Source organism: Ranitomeya variabilis, chromosome 2 (assembly GCF_051348905.1).
Source record: "Ranitomeya variabilis isolate aRanVar5 chromosome 2, aRanVar5.hap1, whole genome shotgun sequence".
Lineage (NCBI taxonomy): Eukaryota > Metazoa > Chordata > Amphibia > Anura > Dendrobatidae > Ranitomeya > Ranitomeya variabilis.
Window position 1 is genome coordinate 657620730 of NC_135233.1, and position 23632 is coordinate 657644361.

Below are 23632 nucleotides of genomic sequence, written 5' to 3' on the forward strand. Positions count from 1 at the left end.
CAGACCCAAAGCTGCCGCCAGTGCAGGCTTCGGCCTACACTCTGCTCCATCTCCTCCTCCTGCTGACCCTGGGCTCTAACACCGCCAGTTGGGGCCCGGTACTGCTAGCTGCACAGAGAAAAACACCAGCCAATGTGTCAGTGGGGTTCAGCACCGCCAGCTGTTCCCCTGCTGTGTAGCCGGCATCGTGTCCTGCAAAAGCCACGCAGACACAAGAACTGAAATTGAAGGGAACCTGTCCCCCCACCCCCAGGCGTTTGTACGTTTTACAGCCACCTTGTACAGCGGTAATGCTGCATGTGTGCAAGGTGGCTCATAAACGTATTCTCCTCGCACATGTGGAACTGAAAACACGTCTGAAATGTGTCCTCTGTGTGACCATTTAACCGTCCCGGTGGTGTGACTTTCCTTTGTAATGACACGCTGCAACCCCCTTGGTAGCGCTGCCCGTCTTCTGGCATCATTGTTTGGCTGCCTGCGCCTCTGCGGCCACCCTGACCCACACAACGCCCCTCGGTGTCTTATTTCTTGGGACTGCGAGGGTGTGATTGATGGGCATGAGCAGTGCATCAGTTCGCCTGTCCCTCATCTCCTTCCGCCTTCTTCAGACTGTGCGGCTTCATGGCCGTGGCATGCGATAAGGGATCAGCTGACGCCGCACAGTCTGAAGCGGGTGTAAGGACCCGAGTGTGAGAGGCGAACATATGTGCTGCGCCAGGCCATGAATCCCAGCCCTGCAGTGTTTTAACAATGTTAAGACACTGCGGGGCTGGGATTCATGGTCATCGCGAACCGCACCGGCCGACATTAAATGATGTCAGAAGATGGGCAGCGCTAACAGCGCTAGGCCAGGGGATAACACGACAGCGCAGACTCCTGTACAGCAAATAACAACGCTCAGGAGGCTGCACCCAGCACCAAGGTGGGATTCTTGACATCTGTGCTGCGTCTCATTACGAAGGGAACTCGCGCCTCCAACACAGTTTGACTGTATAAAGGGCTAAATGTTATACGTGTTTCATTCAGCGTGTGCAAGGAGAAAAATTAAAAGAGCAACCTTTGACTTGTGCAGCACTACTGCTGCATAAGCTGTGGCTCTTCTACTTTGTAACCCCTGAGGGGGGGTTAAAGGTTACCTTTGAAATTGGTTCAATTAGGCTTCGGCCTACACTCTGCTCCCCCTGCAGAGCCCGGGCTCCAACACCGCCAGTTGGGGCCCGGTACTGCTAGCTGCACAGAGAAAAACACCAGCCAATGTGTCAGTGGGGTTCAGCACCGCCAGCCGTTCCCCTGCTGTGCAGCCGGCAACGTGTCCTGCAACAGCCACGCAGGCACAACAGACCCAAAGCTGCCACCAGTGCAGGCTTCGGCCTACACTCTGCTCCATCTCCTCCTCCTGCTGACCCTGGGCTCCAACACCGCCAGTTGGGGCTCTAGGAAGACAAGCTTGAATAGGTCCCCATCCTGGTTCCAGCACCGTCAGCTGGTTCCGGGCAGAGCCTTTGGCTTAGGTGCCTCCCTCTGGGTATCCGAGTTCCACCAACGTCAGGTGGTCCTTGGTAGTGCTTTCAGGCACGGGTACCTCCTGCTTAGTAACCGGGTTCCAGTAACGTCAGCTGGTCCTCGGTAGTTCCATTGGCTCTTGGACCTTCGGCTACCCATCCGGGTTCCAGCACCGTCAGCTGGTTCTCGGCAGTGTCTTTTGCTCTTATACCTTCTGCTCCCCATCCTGGTTCCAGTACCGTCAGCTGGTTCCGGGCAGAGCCTTTGGCTTAGGTGCCTCCCTCTGGGTATCCGAGTTCCACCAACGTCAGGTGGTCCTTGGTAGTGTTTTCAGGCACGGGTACCTTCTGCTTAGTAACCGGGTTCCAGTAACGTCAGCTGGTCCTCGGTAGTTCTATTGGCTCTTGGACCTTCGGCTACCCATCCGGGTTCCAGCACCGTCAGCTGGTTCTCGGCAGTGTCTTTTGCTCTTGTACCTTCTGCTCCCCATCCTGGTTCCAGTACCGTCAGCTGGTTCCGGGCAGAGCCTTTGGCTTAGGTGCCTCCCTCTGGGTATCCGAGTTCCACCAACGTCAGGTGGTCCTTGGTAGTGCTTTCAGGCACGGGTACCTCCTGCTTAGTAACCGGGTTCCAGTAACGTCAGCTGGTCCTCGGTAGTTCCATTGGCTCTTGGACCTTCGGGTAGCCATCCGAGTTCCAGGTCCATCAGCTGTTTCTCGGCATTTTCTCAGCCTTCTTGTACCTTCTGCTACATTTCCAAGTTCAAGAGACTAAACACGATGACCCGGAAGACCACCCCTAAGATGACGACGACACCAGAGACGACAACCACCGTGATGACGACGACCCTGGAGACGATGACCCTGAAGACCACCCCGATGACGACGACCCCGGAGACGACAACCACCGTGATGACGACGACCCTGGAGACGATGACCCTGAAGACCACCCCGATGACGACGACCCCGGAGACGACGACCCTGGAGACGACGACGACCTGGAAGACCGAGAAGCAGAAGAACAAGAGGCTGCAGAACAAAGAGCAGAAGAACATTAAGCATAAGACTAAATATCAGAGCAAAAGATATTATCTAAATTATAAGCAGAAGAAGACTAAGCAGTGTATGGGGGTGAGTCCGTTCCTCCTCGTGGTGCCCCTGGATAAAGCCTGATGCTGCAGGCCAAACTGAACGCGGACAAATGTAACTGTTTTGTGACAGGCAGAACGGAAGGTGTAATCTTCAAACTGTTATAGATAACAACTACGGGAATGCCTGTCACAAATAAGAATATGATGAAGAAGTTGAATATGAAGAAGATAATAGTAAAATAAAAAGAATATGAACAATGTAACAAAAAAAATAATAGGTAGAAGATGAAGAAGAAGATGAATAAGGTGAAGAAGTTGATGTCAAAGAAGCTGATGATGAGGATAATGAAGAAGAAAGTGTGGGAGAAGTAAAAAAGAAGGTGAAGGGCGTGGAAGTAGTGAAACATCAATATCTGACAAAATAAAATAAAAAAAAATAACAGTCAAAATCTTTCTAACGCCGAACGTCATAAAAAAAAATAAAAATCCTGCTATTCTATTTGATTGGGCTAAACCTCTGTGCCTTTAATGTCTCCGCCACCTCCCCCAATACATCCTACATTATTCTTAGTTGTTTTCCTTCATGTAGAATGAACCTACAAGTTTATAAAGGGTTTATTTTAATTCTGATATTTTCGTCCCATTGACTTGCATTGGGATCGGGTATCGGTATCGGATTAGATCCGATACTTTGACGGTATCGGCCGATACTTTCCGATACCGATACTTTCCGATATCGGAAGGTATCGCTCAACACTACTATTGACCGATCATATCAGCTGCCTATCATTCAGGATGATTGTGCAGACACAGTTGTAGTCTGATCCTTTTAACGAAGCCCTGTTACCAAGTCAACGGTGACTAACGTTACTTCCTTGAGTATCCCAGGGTTTGTATTTTTTTTAAATTCGACATATGGTTTCAAAGATATGGACTTTTTTTATTTAGTGCTAATTTTTATAGTTTTTACTGGGGGGGTGCTCATAGGATAATAGTACAGTGGAACCTAAAGACATGATTCTAGTGAACCCTGTAAGCCATTCCACCTTAGTAAAGACTATAAAAAGTGCACTAAAGGAAATGGCCCATCTCTCTGGAACTGTATGGCGGATCAAAAAAAAAAATCAGAAATCGGAATATTCAGGGGAGTATCCAAAACAAAGTAATAGCAGGAAGTGGCCACTTTTGACTTGGTGACAGGTCGTTTTCAGCTGCAAGGAGCATTGGTTGCTGGAAAGCAAGTACTGTATTTTCCGGAATATAAGATGACTTTTTAACCCCTGAAAATCCTCTCAAAAGTCGAGGGCCGTCTTATACGCCGCGGCGTGTGCAGGGAGCGGTCCTGGATGATTCCCAGGGTCTGGAAGAGACGAGACTCTCCTTCAGGCCCTGGGATCCATATTCATGTAAAAAAAAAAGAATGAAAATAAAAAATATGGGATATACTTACCCTCCGACAGCCCCCGGTTCTCTGCGGTGAAAGCGGCGGCCTCCGTTCCTAATGATGCATTGAGCGAAGGACATTAGATGACGCCACGTCATCGCAGGTCCTTCTCTAAATGCATCCTTGGGAACGGAGGCCGCCGCTTGCACCTCTGAGAGCTGGGGGCCATTGGAGGGTAAGTATATCCATATTTTTTATTTTTATTCGTTTTTTTACATGAATATGGATCCCAGGGCCTGAAAGAGAGTCTCCTCTCCTCCAGACCCTGGGAACCATCCGGACCGTACGCCGTATAAGATGACTGGGCGTATAAGATGACCCCCCGTCTAATACGGCGAGTATATCCCAAACTCCATATTTTATATGGAAATGTTGGGGGTCATCTTATATGCCCAGTTGTCTTATACACCAGAAAATACGGTATATGTATTATCGACATTATTTCCTCCAAAAATCCTCTAATTGTTCTGTGCATAATGATGTTAAATATATGCACAATGTGTAACATATAATGACAATATACTGCTCAGAGCAAAAAACATTTTAGCTTTAAATATATCTCCCTATCTTAGTGTTAAATGCACTCCCTGTACATTAATAGTAATAATTTTATTTATAAAGCACCAACATATTCTACAGCACTTTACAATTCAGAGGGACCATGGACAGACATCACAAAGTAACACATAGTTGAATCATTACCAAGAGGAGTGAGGGCCATGTTTGCAAACTTACAACCAACAAGGAACTGTGGGGAGGGAACAATAGGTATCAAATGTTTGTCAAGTATGGTCCGGTCATCATGAACCGGTAATCAGCCAGTATCTGTATAAGTGTAGATACAAAGCGCAACAGGGTACATGGAGGGTGAAGAAACACATGATACACCGAGGAAATAGCCCAAAAAGAGAAATGTGTTAGAAATGCCACAAAAGCAGAAAGGGCAAGGGTAGAAAAGACTAAAATCAGCCTTGGGTAATTACTTTATATTTATGATAATGAAAATTCTGCCTGGCGATAATGGAGGTTGTCCTACCACAGTATTTATCACCTATTCACAGGAGCAGGAAATATGATCAAAGATGGTACATAAATGAGCATATTTTGGGACAAGGCCAATCTTTGGTTAAGAAACTAAAGGGGCATCTGTAAACATTTTAAATAGAATTACCTTTGGAGTTGGGGGACCATGGTCATCCAAGAAAGTAGAGTTACCTGTGAAAAAGAAAGAAAATAATAAGATCCTGTATTTTTAGTATGCTGAAAAAAATATTTTAGTGTGATCAATAAGTATAATACTTAATGGAACATTAGAATTTTGGTAGTTCTGTCCTCACAGTAATTTTGCAACACAGAATAGACACCTGACACTTTTTATAGACGGAGTTTCAGAACATTTCCATAATTTGCAGAAAATGCTAAATCATTTCACAAGCAGAATAAACAACTTTATACAATATGAAGGTAAAAATAATTTTGTGATAATGGGTTATTCTCAAAACCACAATGTGGTCTTATTGTAATGTAAATATTTATTCATTTGTACCAATATAACGAATTTTAAAATTTTGTCTATTTGCAAATAAACTCCCCACCCCGCTTCAGTGATTGCCATTCAGAATATATTTACTCTCATTGGATCTGCCCTGCTGTGGTTCCAATGTTCTTACACTTAGAAAACATTCTATACAATTATACATATTGTATGGTCCTGTATAACAGTCTGTCAGACCAATTATATAAACAAAGATTGGCTAAATGATGTGCTACACACATTGGCATATAAAAGTTTTTGATTTACCCCTGGTCAAATTACTGTTATTTTGAAAGGTTAATTAAGCAAGTTGAAGATGAAATTATCTAAAAAAGTCCTAAAGTTAAAGATGACATATTTCCTTTTTCTTTTAGACAAAAAAGTATATATTTTCATCTTTTATATTTTAAAAAGTACAAAAAGGGAAATGGCCTGTTACAAAAGTTAGGGCACCCTTGGAGATTTGTGTGCTCAAATAACTTTGACCAAGGTTTCAGACCTTAATTAGCTTGCTAAGGTTATAGCTTGTTCACTATCATTGTTCGGAAAGGCCAGGTGATGCAAATTTCCCAGCTTTATAAAAACCCAGCCTCCTCTAACCTCCTCTAACTTTGTGGCAAAAAACAGCAGCCATGGGTTCTTCTAAGCAGCTGAAAATGAAAATGGTGGAGGTCCACAAAGCACTCGAAGAATATGAGAAGCTAGCAAAGCATTTTCAAGTTGCCCTTTCCTCAGTTCGAAATGTAATTAAGAAATGGCAGTTAACAGGAATAGTGGAGGTCAAGATAAGGTCTGGAAGATCAAGCAAAATTTCAGTGAGAGCTGCTCATAGGATTGCTAGAGAGGCAAATCAGAATCCCGCTTGACTGCAAAAGACTTTCAGAAAGATTTAGTGACACTGGAGTGTGGTACATTGTTCTACTGTTCAGAGTCACTTGCACAAATATGGCCTTCATGGAAGAGTCATCAGAAGAAAACCTCTTCTGCGTCCTCACCATAAAAATCATCATCTAAAGTATGCAAAAGAACATCTAAACAAGCCTGATGCATTTTGGAAACAAGTCCTGTGGTCCGATGCAGTTAAAATAGAACTCTTTGGTCACAATGATCAAAGGCATGCCTGGAGAAAAAAAGGCACAGAATTTCAGGAAAAGAACATCTCACCCACCATTAAGTGAGGTGGAACAATTATGCTTTGGGGTTGTGTTGCAGCCAATGGCATGGGGAATATTTCATGGGTGGAGGAAAGAATGGATTCAATGAAATTTCAACAAATTCTTGATGCAAACATAACATCATATGTAAAAAAGCTGAAGTTGAAAAGAGGATGGCTTCTACAAAGTGATAATGATCCTAAACACACGTCAACATTCACAAAAGACTATCACTAAGGGCGCAAGCTGAATGTTTACAATAGTCATCACAGTTCCCTGATCTGAACATTATAGAAACTCCACAGCTAGACCTCAAAATAGCAGTGCATGCAAGTGCACTTTGATTAGGGTACGCTTTCTACTTTTACATGACTATCATTATGGGGCATGCGGCACCTGTGGTCGCATACATCATCCTGTTTCTGTCTTAGGCTACTTTCACACATCAGGTATTCAGTGTCAGGCTAAATCCGGCGAGTGTTGGAAAAACTGGATCCGGCGCAGATTGTGAAAAACTGATGCGACGGATCAGTTTTTTTGATGGATCCGGCAAGCCTATATAGATTATTGGATAAAAAAAAAATTTGGAGCATGCTCAGTTTAAAAAACCGGATCCGCCTTTTTCCGGATCCAGCACCTTCCGGCTCCCATAGGCTTTCATTGTAGCAAACAGCCGGATCAGGTGCTTCAGGCTTTTTCGCCGGAGACAATAAACGTTGCAGTAGACGTTTTTTTCAAAAGCCGTAATCGGAATTTTAGCCGGATCCGGAAAAAACGGAAGGAACGGTTGGCCATGCGGCGCGATCCCGCGCTAATACAAGTCAATAGGGGGAAAACCGGTTACGGTTTTTATTTTTTCCGGTTCCATAGTTACATAGTTATTAAGGTTGAAGGAAGACTGTAAGTCCATCTAGTTCAACCCATAGCCTAACCTAACATGCCCTAACATGTTGATCCAGAGGAAGGCAAAAAAAACCCATGTGGCAAAGAGTAACTCCACCATGGGGAAAAAAATTCCTTCCCGACTCCACATACGGCAATCAGACTAGTTCCCTGGATCAACGCCTTATCAAGGAATCTAGTGTATATACCCTGTAACATTATACTTTTCCAGAAAGGTATCCAGTCCCCTCTTAAATTTAATTAATGAATCACTCATTACAACATCATACGGCAGAGAGTTCCATAGTCTCACTGCTCTTACAGTAAAGAATCCGCGTCTGTTATTATGCTTAAACCTTCTTTCCTCCAGACGTAGAGGATGCCCCCTTGTCCCTGTCTCAGGTCTATGATTAAAAAGATCATCAGAAAGGTCTTTGTACTGTCCCCTCATATATTTATACATTAAAATAAGATCACCCCTTAGTCTTCGTTTTTCCAAACTAAATAGCCCCAAGTGTAATAACCTATCTTGGTATTGCAGACCCCCCAGTCCTCTAATAACCTTGGTCGCTCTTCTCTGCACCCGCTCCAGTTCAGCTATGTCTTTCTTATACACCGGAGACCAGAACTGTGCACAGTATTCTAAGTGTGGTCGAACTAGTGACTTGTATAGAGGTAAAATTATGTTCTCCTCATGAGCATCTATGCCTCTTTTAATACATCCCATTATTATAGTGCTTTGGAACAAAGCACTATACTGTTATTCCACCGTGGTAAACTTCTTATTATAGTGCTTTGGAACAAAGCACTATACTGTTATTCCACCGTGGTAAACTTCTTCTTATTCTTCTTATTCAGTCCGCACGTAATGCGGCCCGAACCGCTAAACTCACAGACTCCAGTGAGATGTCATTTCGAAGCCAGCGTCCCCAAGAGGTGTGCTAAGTATTTTTCGTGCCGATCGGATTTGTAGTTTTTGCGCAATTTGTGTTTGAAAAAAGTCTTTCAATGCGTTTCAATAGGGAAATTGTCCCATACGTTTATAATGGGCTGGTTTCTGAGGCAATTTCTAAAAATAACTGCCACCTGGCTGATTAGCTCATTGATATGCGCAGTCAGACACAGTTACTATGCCAACGCCTATGAAGTCTACATCAGCTCACCAGGTCACAAGTTTTGTCAGATAATATCAGCTCTTAAAGTGACAGTACAGCACAATTCCAAACCACTATCCTTAGTCTTATGATTATTAGACTGTGGCCCGATTCTAACTCATCGGGTATTCTAGAATATGCATGTCCACGTAGTATATTGCACAGCCACGCAGTATACAGTGCAGAGCCGCGCAGTACACAGCGCAGAGCCGCGCAGTACACAGCGCAGAGCCGCGCAGTACACAGCGCAGAGCCGCGCAGTACACAGCGCAGAGCCGCGCAGTACAAAGCGCAGAGTCGCGCAGTATAAAGCGCAGAGCCGCGCAGTACACAGCGCAGAGCCGCGCAGTACACAGCGCAGAGCCACGCGGTACACAGCGCAGAGCCACGCAGTATAAAGCGCAGAGCCGCGCAGTACAAAGCGCAGTCGCGCAGTATAAAGCGCAGAGCCGCGCAGTACACAGCGCAGAGCCGCGCAGTACACAGCACAGAGCCGCGCAGTACACAGCGCAGAGCCGCGCAGTACAAAGCGCAGAGTCGCGCAGTATAAAGCGCAGAGCCACGCAGTACACAGCGCAGAGCCGCGCAGTACACAGCGCAGAGCCACGCAGTATACAGTGCAGAGCCGCGCAGTACACAGCGCAGAGCCGCGCAGTACAAAGCGCAGAGTCGCGCAGTATAAAGCGCAGAGCCGCGCAGTACACAGCGCAGAGCCGCGCAGTACACAGCGCAGAGCCACGCAGTATACAGTGCAGAGCCGCGCAGTACACAGCGCAGAGCCGCGCAGTACAAAGCGCAGAGTCGCGCAGTATAAAGCGCAGAGCCGCGCAGTACACAGCGCAGAGCCGCGCAGTACACAGCGCAGAGCCACGCGGTACACAGCGCAGAGCCACGCAGTATAAAGCGCAGAGCCGCGCAGTACAAAGCGCAGTCGCGCAGTATAAAGCGCAGAGCCGCGCAGTACACAGCGCAGAGCCGCGCAGTACACAGCACAGAGCCGCGCAGTACACAGCGCAGAGCCGCGCAGTACAAAGCGCAGAGTCGCGCAGTATAAAGCGCAGAGCCACGCAGTACACAGCGCAGAGCCGCGCAGTACACAGCGCAGAGCCACGCAGTATACAGTGCAGAGCCGCGCAGTACACAGCGCAGAGCCGCGCAGTACAAAGCGCAGAGTCGCGCAGTATAAAGCGCAGAGCCGCGCAGTACACAGCGCAGAGCCGCGCAGTACACAGCGCAGAGCCACGCAGTATACAGGGCAGAGCCGCGCAGTACACAGCGCAGAGCCGCGCAGTACAAAGCGCAGAGTCGCGCAGTATAAAGCGCAGAGCCACGCAGTACACAGCGCAGAGCCGCGCAGTACACAGCGCAGAGCCACGCAGTATACAGTGCAGAGCCGCGCAGTACAAAGCGCAGAGTCGCGCAGTATAAAGCGCAGAGCCGCGCAGTACACAGCGCAGAGCCGCGCAGTACACAGCGCAGAGCCGCGCAGTACGCAGCGCAGAGCCGCGCAGTACACAGCGCAGAGCCACGCAGTACAAAGCGCAGAGTCGCGCAGTAGAAAGCGCAGAGCCCCGCAGTACACAGCGCAGAGCCACGCAGTATACAGTGCAGAGCCGCGCAGTACACAGCGCAGAGCCGCGCAGTACACAGCGCAGAGCCGCGCAGTACAAAGCGCAGAGTCGCGCAGTATAAAGCGCAGAGCCGCGCAGTACACAGCGCAGAGCCGCGCAGTACACAGCGCAGAGCCGCGCAGTACACAGCGCAGAGCCGCGCAGTACAAAGCGCAGAGTCGCGCAGTATAAAGCGCAGAGCCACGCAGTACACAGCGCAGAGCCGCGCAATACACAGCGCAGAGCCACGCAGTATACAGTGCAGAGCCGCGCAGTACACAGCGCAGAGCCGCGCAGTACACAGCGCAGAGCCGCGCAGTACACAGCGCAGAGCCGCGCAGTACACAGCGCAGAGCCGCGCAGTACACAGCGCAGAGCCGCGCAGTATACAGCGCAGAGCCGCGCAGTACACAGCGCAGAGCCGCGCAGTACACAGCGCAGAGCCGCGCAGTACACAGCGCAGAGCCGCGCAGTACACAGCGCAGAGCCGCGCAGTACAAAGCGCAGAGTCGCGCAGTATAAAGCGCAGAGCCGCGCAGTACACAGCGCAGAGCCGCGCAGTACACAGCGCAGAGCCGCGCAGTACACAGCGCAGAGCCGCGCAGTACACAGCGCAGAGTCGCGCAGTATAAAGCGCAGAGCCGCGCAGTACACAGCGCAGAGCCGCGCAGTACACAGCGCAGAGCCACGCAGTATACAGCGCAGAGCCGCGCAGTACACAGCGCAGAACCGCGCAGTACACAGCGCAGAGCCGCGCAGTACACAGCGCAGAGCCGCGCAGTACACAGCGCAGAGCCGCGCAGTACACAGCGCAGAGCCGCGCAGTACACAGCGCAGAGCCGCGCAGTACACAGCGCAGAGCCGCGCAGTACACAGCGCAGAGCCGCGCAGTACAAAGCGCAGAGCCGCGCAGTATAAAGCGCAGAGCCGCGCAGTACACAGCGCAGAGCCGCGCAGTACACAGCGCAGAGCCGCGCAGTACACAGCGCAGAGCCACGCAGTACACAGCGCAGAGCCGCGCAGTACACAGCGCAGAGCCGCGCAGTATACAGCGCAGAGCCGCGCAGTACACAGCGCAGAGCCGCGCAGTATAAAGCGCAGAGCCGCGCAGTACACAGCGCAGAGCCGCGCAGTACACAGTGCAGAGCCGCGCAGTACAAAGCGCAGAGCCGCGCAGTATAAAGTGCAGAGCCGCGCAGTACACAGCGCAGAGCCGCGCAGTACACAGCGCAGAGCCGCGCAGTATAAAGCGGAGAGCCACGCAGTACACAGCGCAGAGCCACGCAGTACACAGCGCAGAGCCGCGCAGTACACAGCGCAGAGCCGCGCAGTACACCCCGGTCCCGTGGGTGAAAAGTAAGTGCACCGAGTGGCCCCGCCCCCCAAATCGGACCCCGAGTGACCCCGCCCACCAAATCGGTCCCAGAGTGACCCCGCCCACGAATCGGACCCTGAGTGACCCCACCCACCAAATCGGACCCTGAGTGACCCCGCCCACCAAATCGGACCCTGAGTGACCCCGCCCACCAAATCGGACCCTGAGTGACCCCGCCCACCAAATCGGACCCTGAGTGACCCCGCCCACCAAATCGGACCCTGAGTGACCCCGCCCACCAAATCGGTCCCTGAGGTGCCCCGCCCACCAAATCGGACCCTGAGTGACCCCGCCCACCAAATCGGACCCTGAGTGACCCCGCCCACCAAATCGGACCCTGAGTGACCCCGCCCACCAAATCGGACCCTGAGGTGCCCCGCCCACCAAATCGGTCCCTGAGGTGCCCCACCCACCAAATCGGACCCAGAGTGGCTCCGCCTACCAAATCGGACCCAGAGTGACCCCACCCACCAAATCGGACCCAGAGTGGCCTCAACCCTGAGGGGCTACAACTACCAAACCAGCGCCTGAGGGGCACCCAAGTGTGAAAGTCTTGCAGGGGCAGCCCGGGCACCATTCCAAAGCACTATCTGTAGTTCCTTCAGGAAATACCCATCTAGTTCTTATTATTATTATTCAGTCCGCACGTAATGCGGCCCGAACCGCTAAACTCACAGACTCCAGTGAGGTGTCATTTCGAAGCCAGTGTTCCTGAGAGGTGTGCTAAGTATTTTTCGTGTCGATCGGATTTGTAGTTTTGGCGCAATTTGCGTTTGAAAAAAGTGTCTCAATGCATTTCAATAGGGAAATTTTCCAATACGTTTATAATGGGCCTGATTTCTGAGGCAATTTCTAAAAATAACTGCCACCTGGCTGATTACCTCATTGATATGCGCAGTGAGACCCAGTTACTATGCCAACGCCTATAAACTCTACCAGCCCACCAGGTCACAAGTTTTGTCAGATATCAGCTCTTAAAGTGACAGTACAGCACAATTACAAAGCACTATCTGTAGTCTTATCATTATTGCCCCGCTCACCAAATCGGACCCAGCCCACCAAATCGGACGAGAGTGCCCCCGCTTGCCAAATCGGACCCAGAGTGCCCCCGCCCGCCAAATCGGACCCAGAGTGGCGCCGCCCGTCAAGTCGGACCCAGAGTGGCGCCGCCCGCCAAATCGGACCCAGAGTGGCGCCGCCCGCCAAATCGGACCCAGAGTGGCGCCGCCCGCCAAATCGGACCCAGAGTGGCGCCGCCCGCCAAATTGGACCCAGAGTGGCGCCGCCCGCCAAATCGGACCCAGAGTGGCGCCGCCCGCCAAATCGGACCCAGAGTGACCCCTTCCACCAAATCGGACCCAGAGTGACCCCACCCACCAAATCGGACCCTGAGGTGCCCAGCCCACCAAATGAGACCCTGAGGTGCCCAGCCCACCAAATCGGACCGAGTGACCCCACCCACCAAATTGGTCCCTAAGGTGCCCCGCCCACCAAATCGGACCCAGAGTGGCTCCGCCCACCGAATCGGACCCAGAGTGGCCGCGCCCACAGAATCGGACCAAAAGTGACCCCGCCCACCGAATCGGACCTAGATTTACCCCGCCCACAAAATCAGACCCAGATTGACCCAACCCACCAAATCGGACCGCCTGAGGGGCACCCAAGTGTGAAAGTCTTGCAGGGGCAGCCCGGGCACCATTCCAAAGCACTATCTGTAGTTCCTTCAGGAAATACCCATCTAGTATTATTATTGTAATCCGAACTTGGTAAACTTATTATTCAGTTTTGTTCCGCAATTAATGCGGCCCGAACAGCTGCAAGCACAGACTCCAGTGAGGCGTCATTTCGAAGCCAGCGTTCACGAGAGGTGTGCTAAGTATTTTTCGTGTCGATCCGATTTGTAGTTTTTAAAAAAATTGCATTTAAAAAAAAAATTTCCCATAGGAAATAATGGCGAACTTTCCATTACCCCCAACTTGACCTTCCAAAGATGGCAGCTATGCAAAGGTACGGTGTCCATTTTAGGACAAGATCATTTATCAAAGTCAAACATCAGAATAAAGTGACTATGACACCCTCTCGTCCCGTGTGTGAAAAGTAAGTGCACCCCCGGTCCCGTGGGTGAAAAGTAAGTGCACCGAGTGGCCCCGCCCCCCAAATCGGACCCCGAGTGACCCCGCCCACCAAATCGGTCCCAGAGTGACCCCGCCCACGAATCGGACCCTGAGTGACCCCACCCACCAAATCGGACCCTGAGTGACCCCGCCCACCAAATCGGACCCTGAGTGACCCCGCCCACCAAATCGGACCCTGAGTGACCCCGCCCACCAAATCGGACCCTGAGTGACCCCGCCCACCAAATCGGACCCTGAGTGACCCCGCCCACCAAATCGGTCCCTGAGGTGCCCCGCCCACCAAATCGGACCCTGAGTGACCCCGCCCACCAAATCGGACCCTGAGTGACCCCGCCCACCAAATCGGACCCTGAGTGACCCCGCCCACCAAATCGGACCCTGAGGTGCCCCGCCCACCAAATCGGTCCCTGAGGTGCCCCGCCCACCAAATCGGACCCAGAGTGGCTCCGCCTACCAAATCGGACCCAGAGTGACCCCACCCACCAAATCGGACCCAGAGTGGCCTCAACCCTGAGGGGCTACAACTACCAAACCAGCGCCTGAGGGGCACCCAAGTGTGAAAGTCTTGCAGGGGCAGCCCGGGCACCATTCCAAAGCACTATCTGTAGTTCCTTCAGGAAATACCCATCTAGTTCTTATTATTATTATTCAGTCCGCACGTAATGCGGCCCGAACCGCTAAACTCACAGACTCCAGTGAGGTGTCATTTCGAAGCCAGTGTTCCTGAGAGGTGTGCTAAGTATTTTTCGTGTCGATCGGATTTGTAGTTTTGGCGCAATTTGCGTTTGAAAAAAGTGTCTCAATGCATTTCAATAGGGAAATTTTCCAATACGTTTATAATGGGCCTGATTTCTGAGGCAATTTCTAAAAATAACTGCCACCTGGCTGATTACCTCATTGATATGCGCAGTGAGACCCAGTTACTATGCCAACGCCTATAAACTCTACCAGCCCACCAGGTCACAAGTTTTGTCAGATATCAGCTCTTAAAGTGACAGTACAGCACAATTACAAAGCACTATCTGTAGTCTTATCATTATTGCCCCGCTCACCAAATCGGACCCAGCCCACCAAATCGGACGAGAGTGCCCCCGCTTGCCAAATCGGACCCAGAGTGCCCCCGCCCGCCAAATCGGACCCAGAGTGGCGCCGCCCGTCAAGTCGGACCCAGAGTGGCGCCGCCCGCCAAATCGGACCCAGAGTGGCGCCGCCCGCCAAATCGGACCCAGAGTGGCGCCGCCCGCCAAATCGAACCCAGAGTGGCGCCGCCCGCCAAATTGGACCCAGAGTGGCGCCGCCCGCCAAATCGGACCCAGAGTGGCGCCGCCCGCCAAATCGGACCCAGAGTGGCGCCGCCCGCCAAATCGGACCCAGAGTGGCGCCGCCCGCCAAATCGGACACAGAGTTGCGCCGCCCGCCAAATCGGACCCAGAGAGGCGCCGCCCGCCAAATCGGACCCAGAGTGGCGCCGCCCACAAAATCGGACCCAGAGTGGCGCCGCCCGCCAAATCGGACCCAGAGTGACCCGGGCCGCCAAATCGGACCCAGAGTGACCCGGGCCGCCAAATCGGACCCAGAGTGACCCGGGCCGCCAAATCGGACCCAGAGTGGCGCCGCCCGCCAAATCGGACCCAGAGTGGCGCCGCCCACCAAATCGGACCCAGAGTGGCGCCGCCCGCCAAATCGGACCCAGAGTGGCGCCGCCCGCCAAATCGGACCCAGAGTGGCGCCGCCCGCCAAATCGGACCCAGAGTGGCGCCGCCCACCAAATCGGACCCACAGTGACCCGGGCCGCCAAATCGGACCCAGAGTGGCGCAGCCCGCCAAATCGGACCCAGAGTGGCGCCGCCCGCCAAATCGGACCCAGAGTAGCGCCGCCCGCCAAATCGGACCCAGAGTGGCGCCGCTCGCCAAATCGGACCCAGAGTGACCCGGCCCACCAAATCGGACCCAGAGTGACCCGGCCCGCCAAATCGGACCCAGAGTGACCTGGCCCGCCAAATCGGACCCAGAGTGGCGCCGCCCACCAAGTCGGACCCAGAGTGGCGCCGCGCGCCAAGTCGGACCCAGAGTGGCGCCGCCCGCCAAGTCGGACCCAGAGTGGCGCCGCGCGCCAAGTCGGACCCAGAGTGGCGCCGCCCGCCAAGTCGGACCCAGAGTGGCGCCGCCCGCCAAATCGGACCCAGAGTGGCGCCGCCCGTCAAATCGGACCCAGAGTGACCCGGGCCACCAAATCGGACCCAGAGTGACCCGGGCCACCAAATCGGACCCAGAGTGACCCGGGCCACCAAATCGGACCCAGAGTGACCCGGGCCATCAAATCGGACCCAGAGTGACCCGGGCCACCAAATCGGACCCAGAGTGACCCGGGCCACCAAATCGGACCCAGAGTGACCCGGGCCACCAAATCGGACCCAGAGTGACCCGGGCCACCAAATCGGACCCAGAGTGACCCGGGCCACCAAATCGGACCCAGAGTGACCCGGGCCACCAAATCGGACCCAGAGTGACCCGGGCCAACAAATCGGACCCAGAGTGACCCGGGCCACCAAATCGGACCCAGAGTGACCCGGGCCACCAAATCGGACCCAGAGTGACCCGGGCCACCAAATCGGACCCAGAGTGACCCGGGCCACCAAATCGGACCCAGAGTGACCCGGGCCACCAAATCGGACCCAGAGTGACCCGGGCCACCAAATCGGACCAAGAGTGACCCGGGCCACCAAATCGGACCCAGAGTGACCCGGGCCACCAAATCGGACCCAGAGTGACCCGGGCCACCAAATCGGGCCCAGAGTGACCCGGGCCACCAAAAGGGGCCCAGAGTGACCCGGGTTGACCAAATCGGGCCCAGAGTGACCCGGGCCACCAAATCGGGCCCAGAGTGACCCGGGCCACCAAATCGGACCAAGAGTGACCCGGGCCACCAAATGGGACCCAGAGTGACCCGGGCCACCAAATCGGACCCAGAGTGACCCGGGCCACCAAATCGGCCCCAGAGTGACCCGGGCCACCAAATCGGGCCCAGAGTGACCCGGGCCACCAAATCGGGCCCAGAGTGACCCGGGTTGACCAAATCGGGCCCAGAGTGACCCGGGCCACCAAATCGGGCCCAGAGTGACCCGGGCCACCAAATCGGACCAAGAGTGACCCGGGCCACCAAATGGGACCCAGAGTGACCCGGGCCACCAAATGGGACCCAGAGTGACCCGGGCCACCAAATGGGACCCAGAGTGACCCGGCCCACCAAATGGGACCCAGAGTGACCCGGCCCACCAAATGGGACCCAGAGTGACCCGGCCCACCAAATGGGACCCAGAGTGACCCGGGCCACCAAATCGGACCCAGAGTGACCCGGGCCACCAAATCGGACCCAGAGTGACCCGGGCCACCAAATCGGACCCAGAGTGACCCGGGCCACGAAATCGGACCCAGAGTGACCCGGGCCACCAAATCGGACCCAGAGTGACCCGGGCCACCAAATCAGACCCAGAGTGACCCGGGCCACCAAATCGGACCCAGAGTGACCCGGGAAACCAAATCGGACCCAGAGTGACCCGGGCCACAAAATCGGACTTAGAGTGACCCGGGCCACCAAATCGGCCCCAGAGTGACCCGGGCCACCAAATCGGGCCCAGAGTGACCCGGGCCACCAAATCGGGCCCAGAGTGACCCGGGTTGACCAAATCGGGCCCAGAGTGACCCGGGCCACCAAATCGGGCCCAGAGTGACCCGGGCCAGCAAATCGGACCAAGAGTGACCCGGGCCACCAAATGGGACCCAGAGTGACCCGGGCCACCAAATCGGACCCAGAGTGACCCGGGCCACCAAATCAGCCCCAGAGTGACCCGGGCCACCAAATCGGGCCCAGAGTGACCCGGGCCACCAAATCGGGCCCAGAGTGACCCGGGTTGACCAAATCGGGCCCAGAGTGACCCGGGCCACCAAATCGGGCCCAGAGTGACCCGGGCCACCAAATCGGACCAAGAGTGACCCGGGCCACCAAATGGGACCCAGAGTGACCCGGGCCACCAAATCGGCCCCAGAGTGACCCGGGCCACCAAATCGGCCCCAGAGTGACCCGGGCCACCAAATCGGGCCCAGAGTGACCCGGGCCACCAAATCGGGCCCAGAGTGACCCGGGTTGACCAAATCGGGCCCAGAGTGACCCGGGCCACCAAATCGGGCCCAGAGTGACCCGGGCCACCAAATCGGACCAAGAGTGACCCGGGCCACCAAATGGGACCCAGAGTGACCCGGCCCACCAAATCGGACCCAGAGTGACCCGGCCCACCAAATCGGACCCAGAGTGACCCGGCCCACCAAATCGGACCCAGAGTGACCCGGCCCACCAAATCGGACCCAGAGTGACCCGGCCCACCAAGCCTCAACCCTGAGGGGCTACAACTACCAAACCAGCGCCTGAGGGGCACCCAAGTGTGAAAGTCTTGCAGGGGCAGCCCGGGCACCATTCCAAAGCACTATCTGTAGTTCCTTCAGGAAATACCCATCTAGTTCTTATTATTATTATTCAGTCCGCACGTAATGCGGCCCGAACCGCTAAACTCACAGACTCCAGTGAGGTGTCATTTCGAAGTCAGCGTTCCTGAGAGGTGTGCTAAGTATTTTTCGTGTCGATCGGATTTGTAGTTTTGGCGCAATTTGCGTTTGAAAAAAGTGTCTCAATGCATTTCAATAGGGAAATTTTCCAATACGTTTATAATGGGCCTGATTTCTGAGGCAATTTCTAAAAATAACTGCCACCTGGCTGATTACCTCATTGATATGCGCAGTGAGACCCAGTTACTATGCCAACGCCTATAAACTCTACCAGCCCACCAGGTCACAAGTTTTGTCAGATAATATCAGCTCTTAAAGTGACAGTACAGCACAATTACAAAGCACTATCTGTAGTCTTATCATTATTGCCCCGCTCACCAAATCGGACCCAGCCCACCAAATCGGACGAGCGTGCCCCCGCTTGCCAAATCGGACCCAGAGTGCCCCCGCCCGCCAAATCGGACCCAGAGTGGCGCCGCCCGTCAAGTCGGACCCAGAGTGGCGCCGCCCGCCAAATCGGACCCAGAGTGGCGCCGCCCGCCAAATCGGACCCAGAGTGGCGCCGCCGGCCAAATCGGACCCAGAGTGGCGCCGCCCGCCAAATCGGACCCAGAGTGGCACCGCCCGCCAAATCGGACCCAGAGTGGCGCCGCCCGCCAAATCGGACCCAGAGTGGCGCCGCCCGCCAAATCGGACCCAGAGTGGCGCCGCCCGCCAAATCGGACCCAGAGTGGCGCCGCCCGCCAAATCGGACCCAGAGTGGCGCCGCCCGCCAAATCGGACCCAGAGTGGCGCCGCCCGCCAAATCGGACCCAGAGTGGCGCCGCCCGCCAAATCGGACACAGAGTTGCGCCGCCCGCCAAATCGGACCCAGAGAGGCGCCGCCCGCCAAATCGGACCCAGAGTGGCGCCGCCCGCAAAATCGGACCCAGAGTGGCGACGCCCGCCAAATCGGACCCAGAGTGACCCGGGCCGCCAAATCAGACCCAGAGTGACCCGGGCCGCCAAATCGGACCCAGAGTGACCCGGGCCGCCAAATCGGACCCAGAGTGGCGCCGCCCGCAAAATCGGACCCAGAGTGGCGCCGCCCCCCAAATCGGACCCAGAGTGGCGCCGCCCGCCAAATCGGACCCAGAGTGGCGCCGCCCGCCAAATCGGACCCAGAGTGGCGCCGCCCGCCAAATCGGACCCAGAGTGGCGCCGCCCACCAAATCGGACCCAGAGTGACCCGGGCCGCCAAATCGGACCCAGAGTGGCGCCGCCCGCCAAATCGGACCCAGAGTGGCGCCGCCCGCCAAATCGGACCCAGAGTGGCGCCGCCCGCCAAATCGGACCCAGAGTGGCGCCGCCCGCCAAATCGGACCCAGAGTGACCCGGCCTGCCAAATCGGACCCAGAGTGACCCGGCCCGCCAAATCGGACCCAGAGTGACCCGGCCCGCCAAATCGGACCCAGAGTGACCCGGCCCGCCAAATCGGACCCAGAGTGACCCGGCCCGCCAAATCGGACCCAGAGTGACCCGGCCCGCCAAATCGGACCCAGAGTGACCCGGCCCACCAAATCGGACCCAGAGTGACCCGGCCCGCCAAATCGGACCCAGAGTGACCCGGCCCACCAAATCGGACCCAGAGTGGCACCGCCCACCAAGTCAGACCCAGAGTGGCGCCGCCCGCCAAGTCGGACCCAGAGTGGCGCCGCCCGCCAAGTCGGACCCAGAGTGGCGCCGCGCGCCAAGTCGGACCCAGAGTGGCGCCGCCCGCCAAGTCGGACCCAGAGTGGCGCCGCCCGTCAAATCGGACCCAGAGTGGCGCCGCCCGTCAAATCGGACCCAGAGTGACCCGGGCCACCAAATCGGACCCAGAGTGACCCGGGCCACCAAATCGGACCCAGAGTGACCCGGGCCATCAAATCGGACCCAGAGTGACCCGGGCCACCAAATCGGACACAGAGTGACCCGCCCCACCAAATCGGACACAGAGTGACCCGCCCCACCAAATCAGACCCAGAGTGACCCGGGCCACCAAATCGGACCCAGAGTGACCCGGGCCACCAAATCGGACCCAGAGTGACCCGGGCCACCAAATCGGACCCAGAGTGACCCGGGCCACCAAATCGGACCCAGAGTGACCCAGGCCACCAAATCAGACCCAGAGTGACCCGGGCCACCAAATCGGACCCAGAGTGACCCGGGCCACCAAATCGGACCCAGAGTGACCCGGGCCACCAAATCGGACCCAGAGTGACCCGGGCCACCAAATCGGACCGAGTGACCCGGGCCACCAAATCAGGCCCAGAGTGACCCGGGCCACCAAATCGGGCCCAGAGTGACCCGGGTTGACCAAATCGGGCCCAGAGTGACCCGGGCCACCAAATCGGGCCCAGAGTGACCCGGGCCACCAAATGGGACCCAGAGTGACCCGGGCCACCAAATCGGACCCAGAGTGACCCGGGCCACCAAATCGGCCCCAGAGTGACCCGGGCCACCAAATCGGGCCCAGAGTGACCCGGGCCACCAAATCGGGCCCAGAGTGACCCGGGTTGACCAAATCGGGCCCAGAGTGACCCGGGCCACCAAATCGGGCCCAGAGTGACCCGGGCCACCAAATGGGACCAAGAGTGACCCGGGCCACCAAATGGGACCCAGAGTGACCCGGGCCACCAAATGGGACCCAGAGTGACCCGGGCCACCAAATGGGACCCAGAGTGACCCGGCCCACCAAATGGGACCCAGAGTGACCCGGCCCACCAAATGGGACCCAGAGTGACCTGGCCCACCAAGTGGGACCCAGAGTGACCCGGCCCACCAAATCGGACCCAGAGTGACCCGGCCCACCAAATCGGACCCAGAGTGACCCGGCCCACCAAATCGGACCCAGAGTGACCCGGCCCACCAAATCGGACCCAGAGTGACCCGGCCCACCAAATCGGACCCAGAGTGGCCTCAACCCTGAGGGGCTACAACTACCAAACCAGCGCCTGAGGGGCACCCAAGTGTGAAAGACTTGCAGGGGCAGCCCGGGCACCATTCCAAAGCACTATCTGTAGTTCCTTCAGGAAATACCCATCTAGTTTTATTTGCCTTTGTAGCAGCTGCCTGACACTGGCCACAGAATATGAGTTTGTCATCCACCCATATACCCAGGTCTTTTTCACTGACGGTTTTGCCCAGAGTTTTAGAATTAAGCACATACCGTATATACTCGAGTATAAGCCGAGATTTTCAGCCCAAATGTTTGGGCTGAAAGTGCCCCCTCGGCTTATACTCGAGTCATGATCGGTGGTGGGGTCGGCGGGTGAGCACCGTCATATACTCACCTGCTTCCGGGGCTCCTGTCGCCCCCCCTACACGTCCCACGGTCTCCGGGTGCCGCAGCCTCTTCCCCTGAGCGGTCACGTGGGACCGCTCATTAGAGAAATGAATAGGCTGCTCCACCTCCCATAGGGGTGGAGCCGCCTATTCATTTCTCTAATGAAGCGGTGCCGGTGACCGCTGACAGAGGAAGAGCTGCGGCACCGAAGACCAGCTGTCCGGGGGAAGGAGCGGGACGCCGGGAGCAGGTAAGTATGACATATTTACCTTACCTCGTTCCACACGCCGGGCGCTGTCTCCATCTTCCCGGCGTCTCTCTCTCCGCTCTGACTGTGCAGGTCAGAGGGCGCGATGACGCATATAGTGTGCGCGCCGCCCTCTGCCTGATCACTCAGTGCAGAGAGACGCCGGGAAGATGGCGCCGAGGAGCTGCAAGCAAGACAGGTGAGTATGTGTTTTATTATTTTTATTGCAGCAGCAGCAGCACAGCTATGGGGCAATAATGGACGGTGCAGAGCACTATATGGCACAGCTATGGGGCAATGGTGCAGAGCACTGTATGGCACAGCTATGGGGCAATAATGGTGCAGAGCACTATATGGCACAGCTATGGGGCAATAATGGTGCAGAGCACTATATGGCACAGCTATGGGGCAATAATGGTGCAGAGCACTATATGGCACAGCTATGGGGCAATAATGGTGCAGAGCACTATATGGCACAGCTATGGGGCAATAATGGTGCAGTGCACTATATGGCACAGCTATGGGGCAATAATGGACGGTGCAGAGCACTATATGGCACAGCTATGGGGCAATAATGGACGGTGCAGAGCACTATATGGCACAGCTATGGGGCAATGGTGCAGAGCACTGTATGGCACAGCTATGGGGCAATAATGGTGCAGAGCACTATATGGCACAGCTATGGGGCAATAATGGTGCAGAGCACTATATGGCACAGCTATGGGGCAATAATGGTGCAGAGCACTATATGGCACAGCTATGGGGCAATAATGGTGCAGTGCACTATATGGCACAGCTATGGGGCAATAATGAATGGTGCAGAGCACTGTATGGCACAGCTATGGGGCAATAATGAATGGTGCAGAGCACTATATGGCACAGCTATGGGGCAATAATGGTGCAGAGCACTGTATGGCACAGCTATGGGACAATAATGGTGCAGAGCACTATATGGCACAGCTATGGGGCAATAATGGTACAGAGCACTATATGGCACAGCTATGGGGCAATAATGGTGCAGAGCACTATATGGCACAGCTATGGGGCAATAATGGTGCAGAGCACTGTATGGCACAGCTATGGGACAATAATGGTGCAGAGCACTATATGGCACAGCTATGGGGCAATAATGGTGCAGAGCACTATATGGCACAGCTATGGGACAATAATGGTGCAGAGCACTATATGGCACAGCTATGGGGCAATTATGAATGGTGCAGAGCACTATATGGCACAGCTATGGGGCAATTATGAACGGTGCAGAGCACTATATGGCACAGCTATGGGGCAATAATGGTGCAGAGCACTATATGGCACAGCTATGGGGCAATAATGAACGGTGTAGAGCACTATATGGCACAGCTATGGGGCCATAATGAACGGTATGGAGCATCTATTTTTATTTTTGAAATTCACCGGTAGCTGCTGCATTTTCCACCCTAGGCTTATACTCGAGTCAATAAGTTTTCCCAGTTTTTTGTGGCAAAATTAGGGGGGTCGGCTTATACTCGGGTCGGCTTATACTCGAGTATATACGGTAGTTATACATCTTATTACTTCTACCCAAGTGCATGACCTTACATTTATCCCCATTAAAGCTCAACTGCCATTTATCAGCCCAAGCTTCTAGTTTACAT

At 54.5% G+C, this 23632-nt stretch overlaps 1 protein-coding gene across 1 annotated transcript in view; it reads right to left on the minus strand.

Moving 5' to 3' along the window:
* UST (uronyl 2-sulfotransferase) overlaps positions 1-23632 on the minus strand; it is a 478891-nt gene that overhangs the window by 215366 nt on the left and 239893 nt on the right. The window contains exon 2 of the mRNA XM_077289186.1: positions 5209-5252. Coding sequence (XP_077145301.1) covers positions 5209-5252 — 44 coding nt within the window. The remainder of the gene's footprint in view (positions 1-5208; positions 5253-23632) is intronic.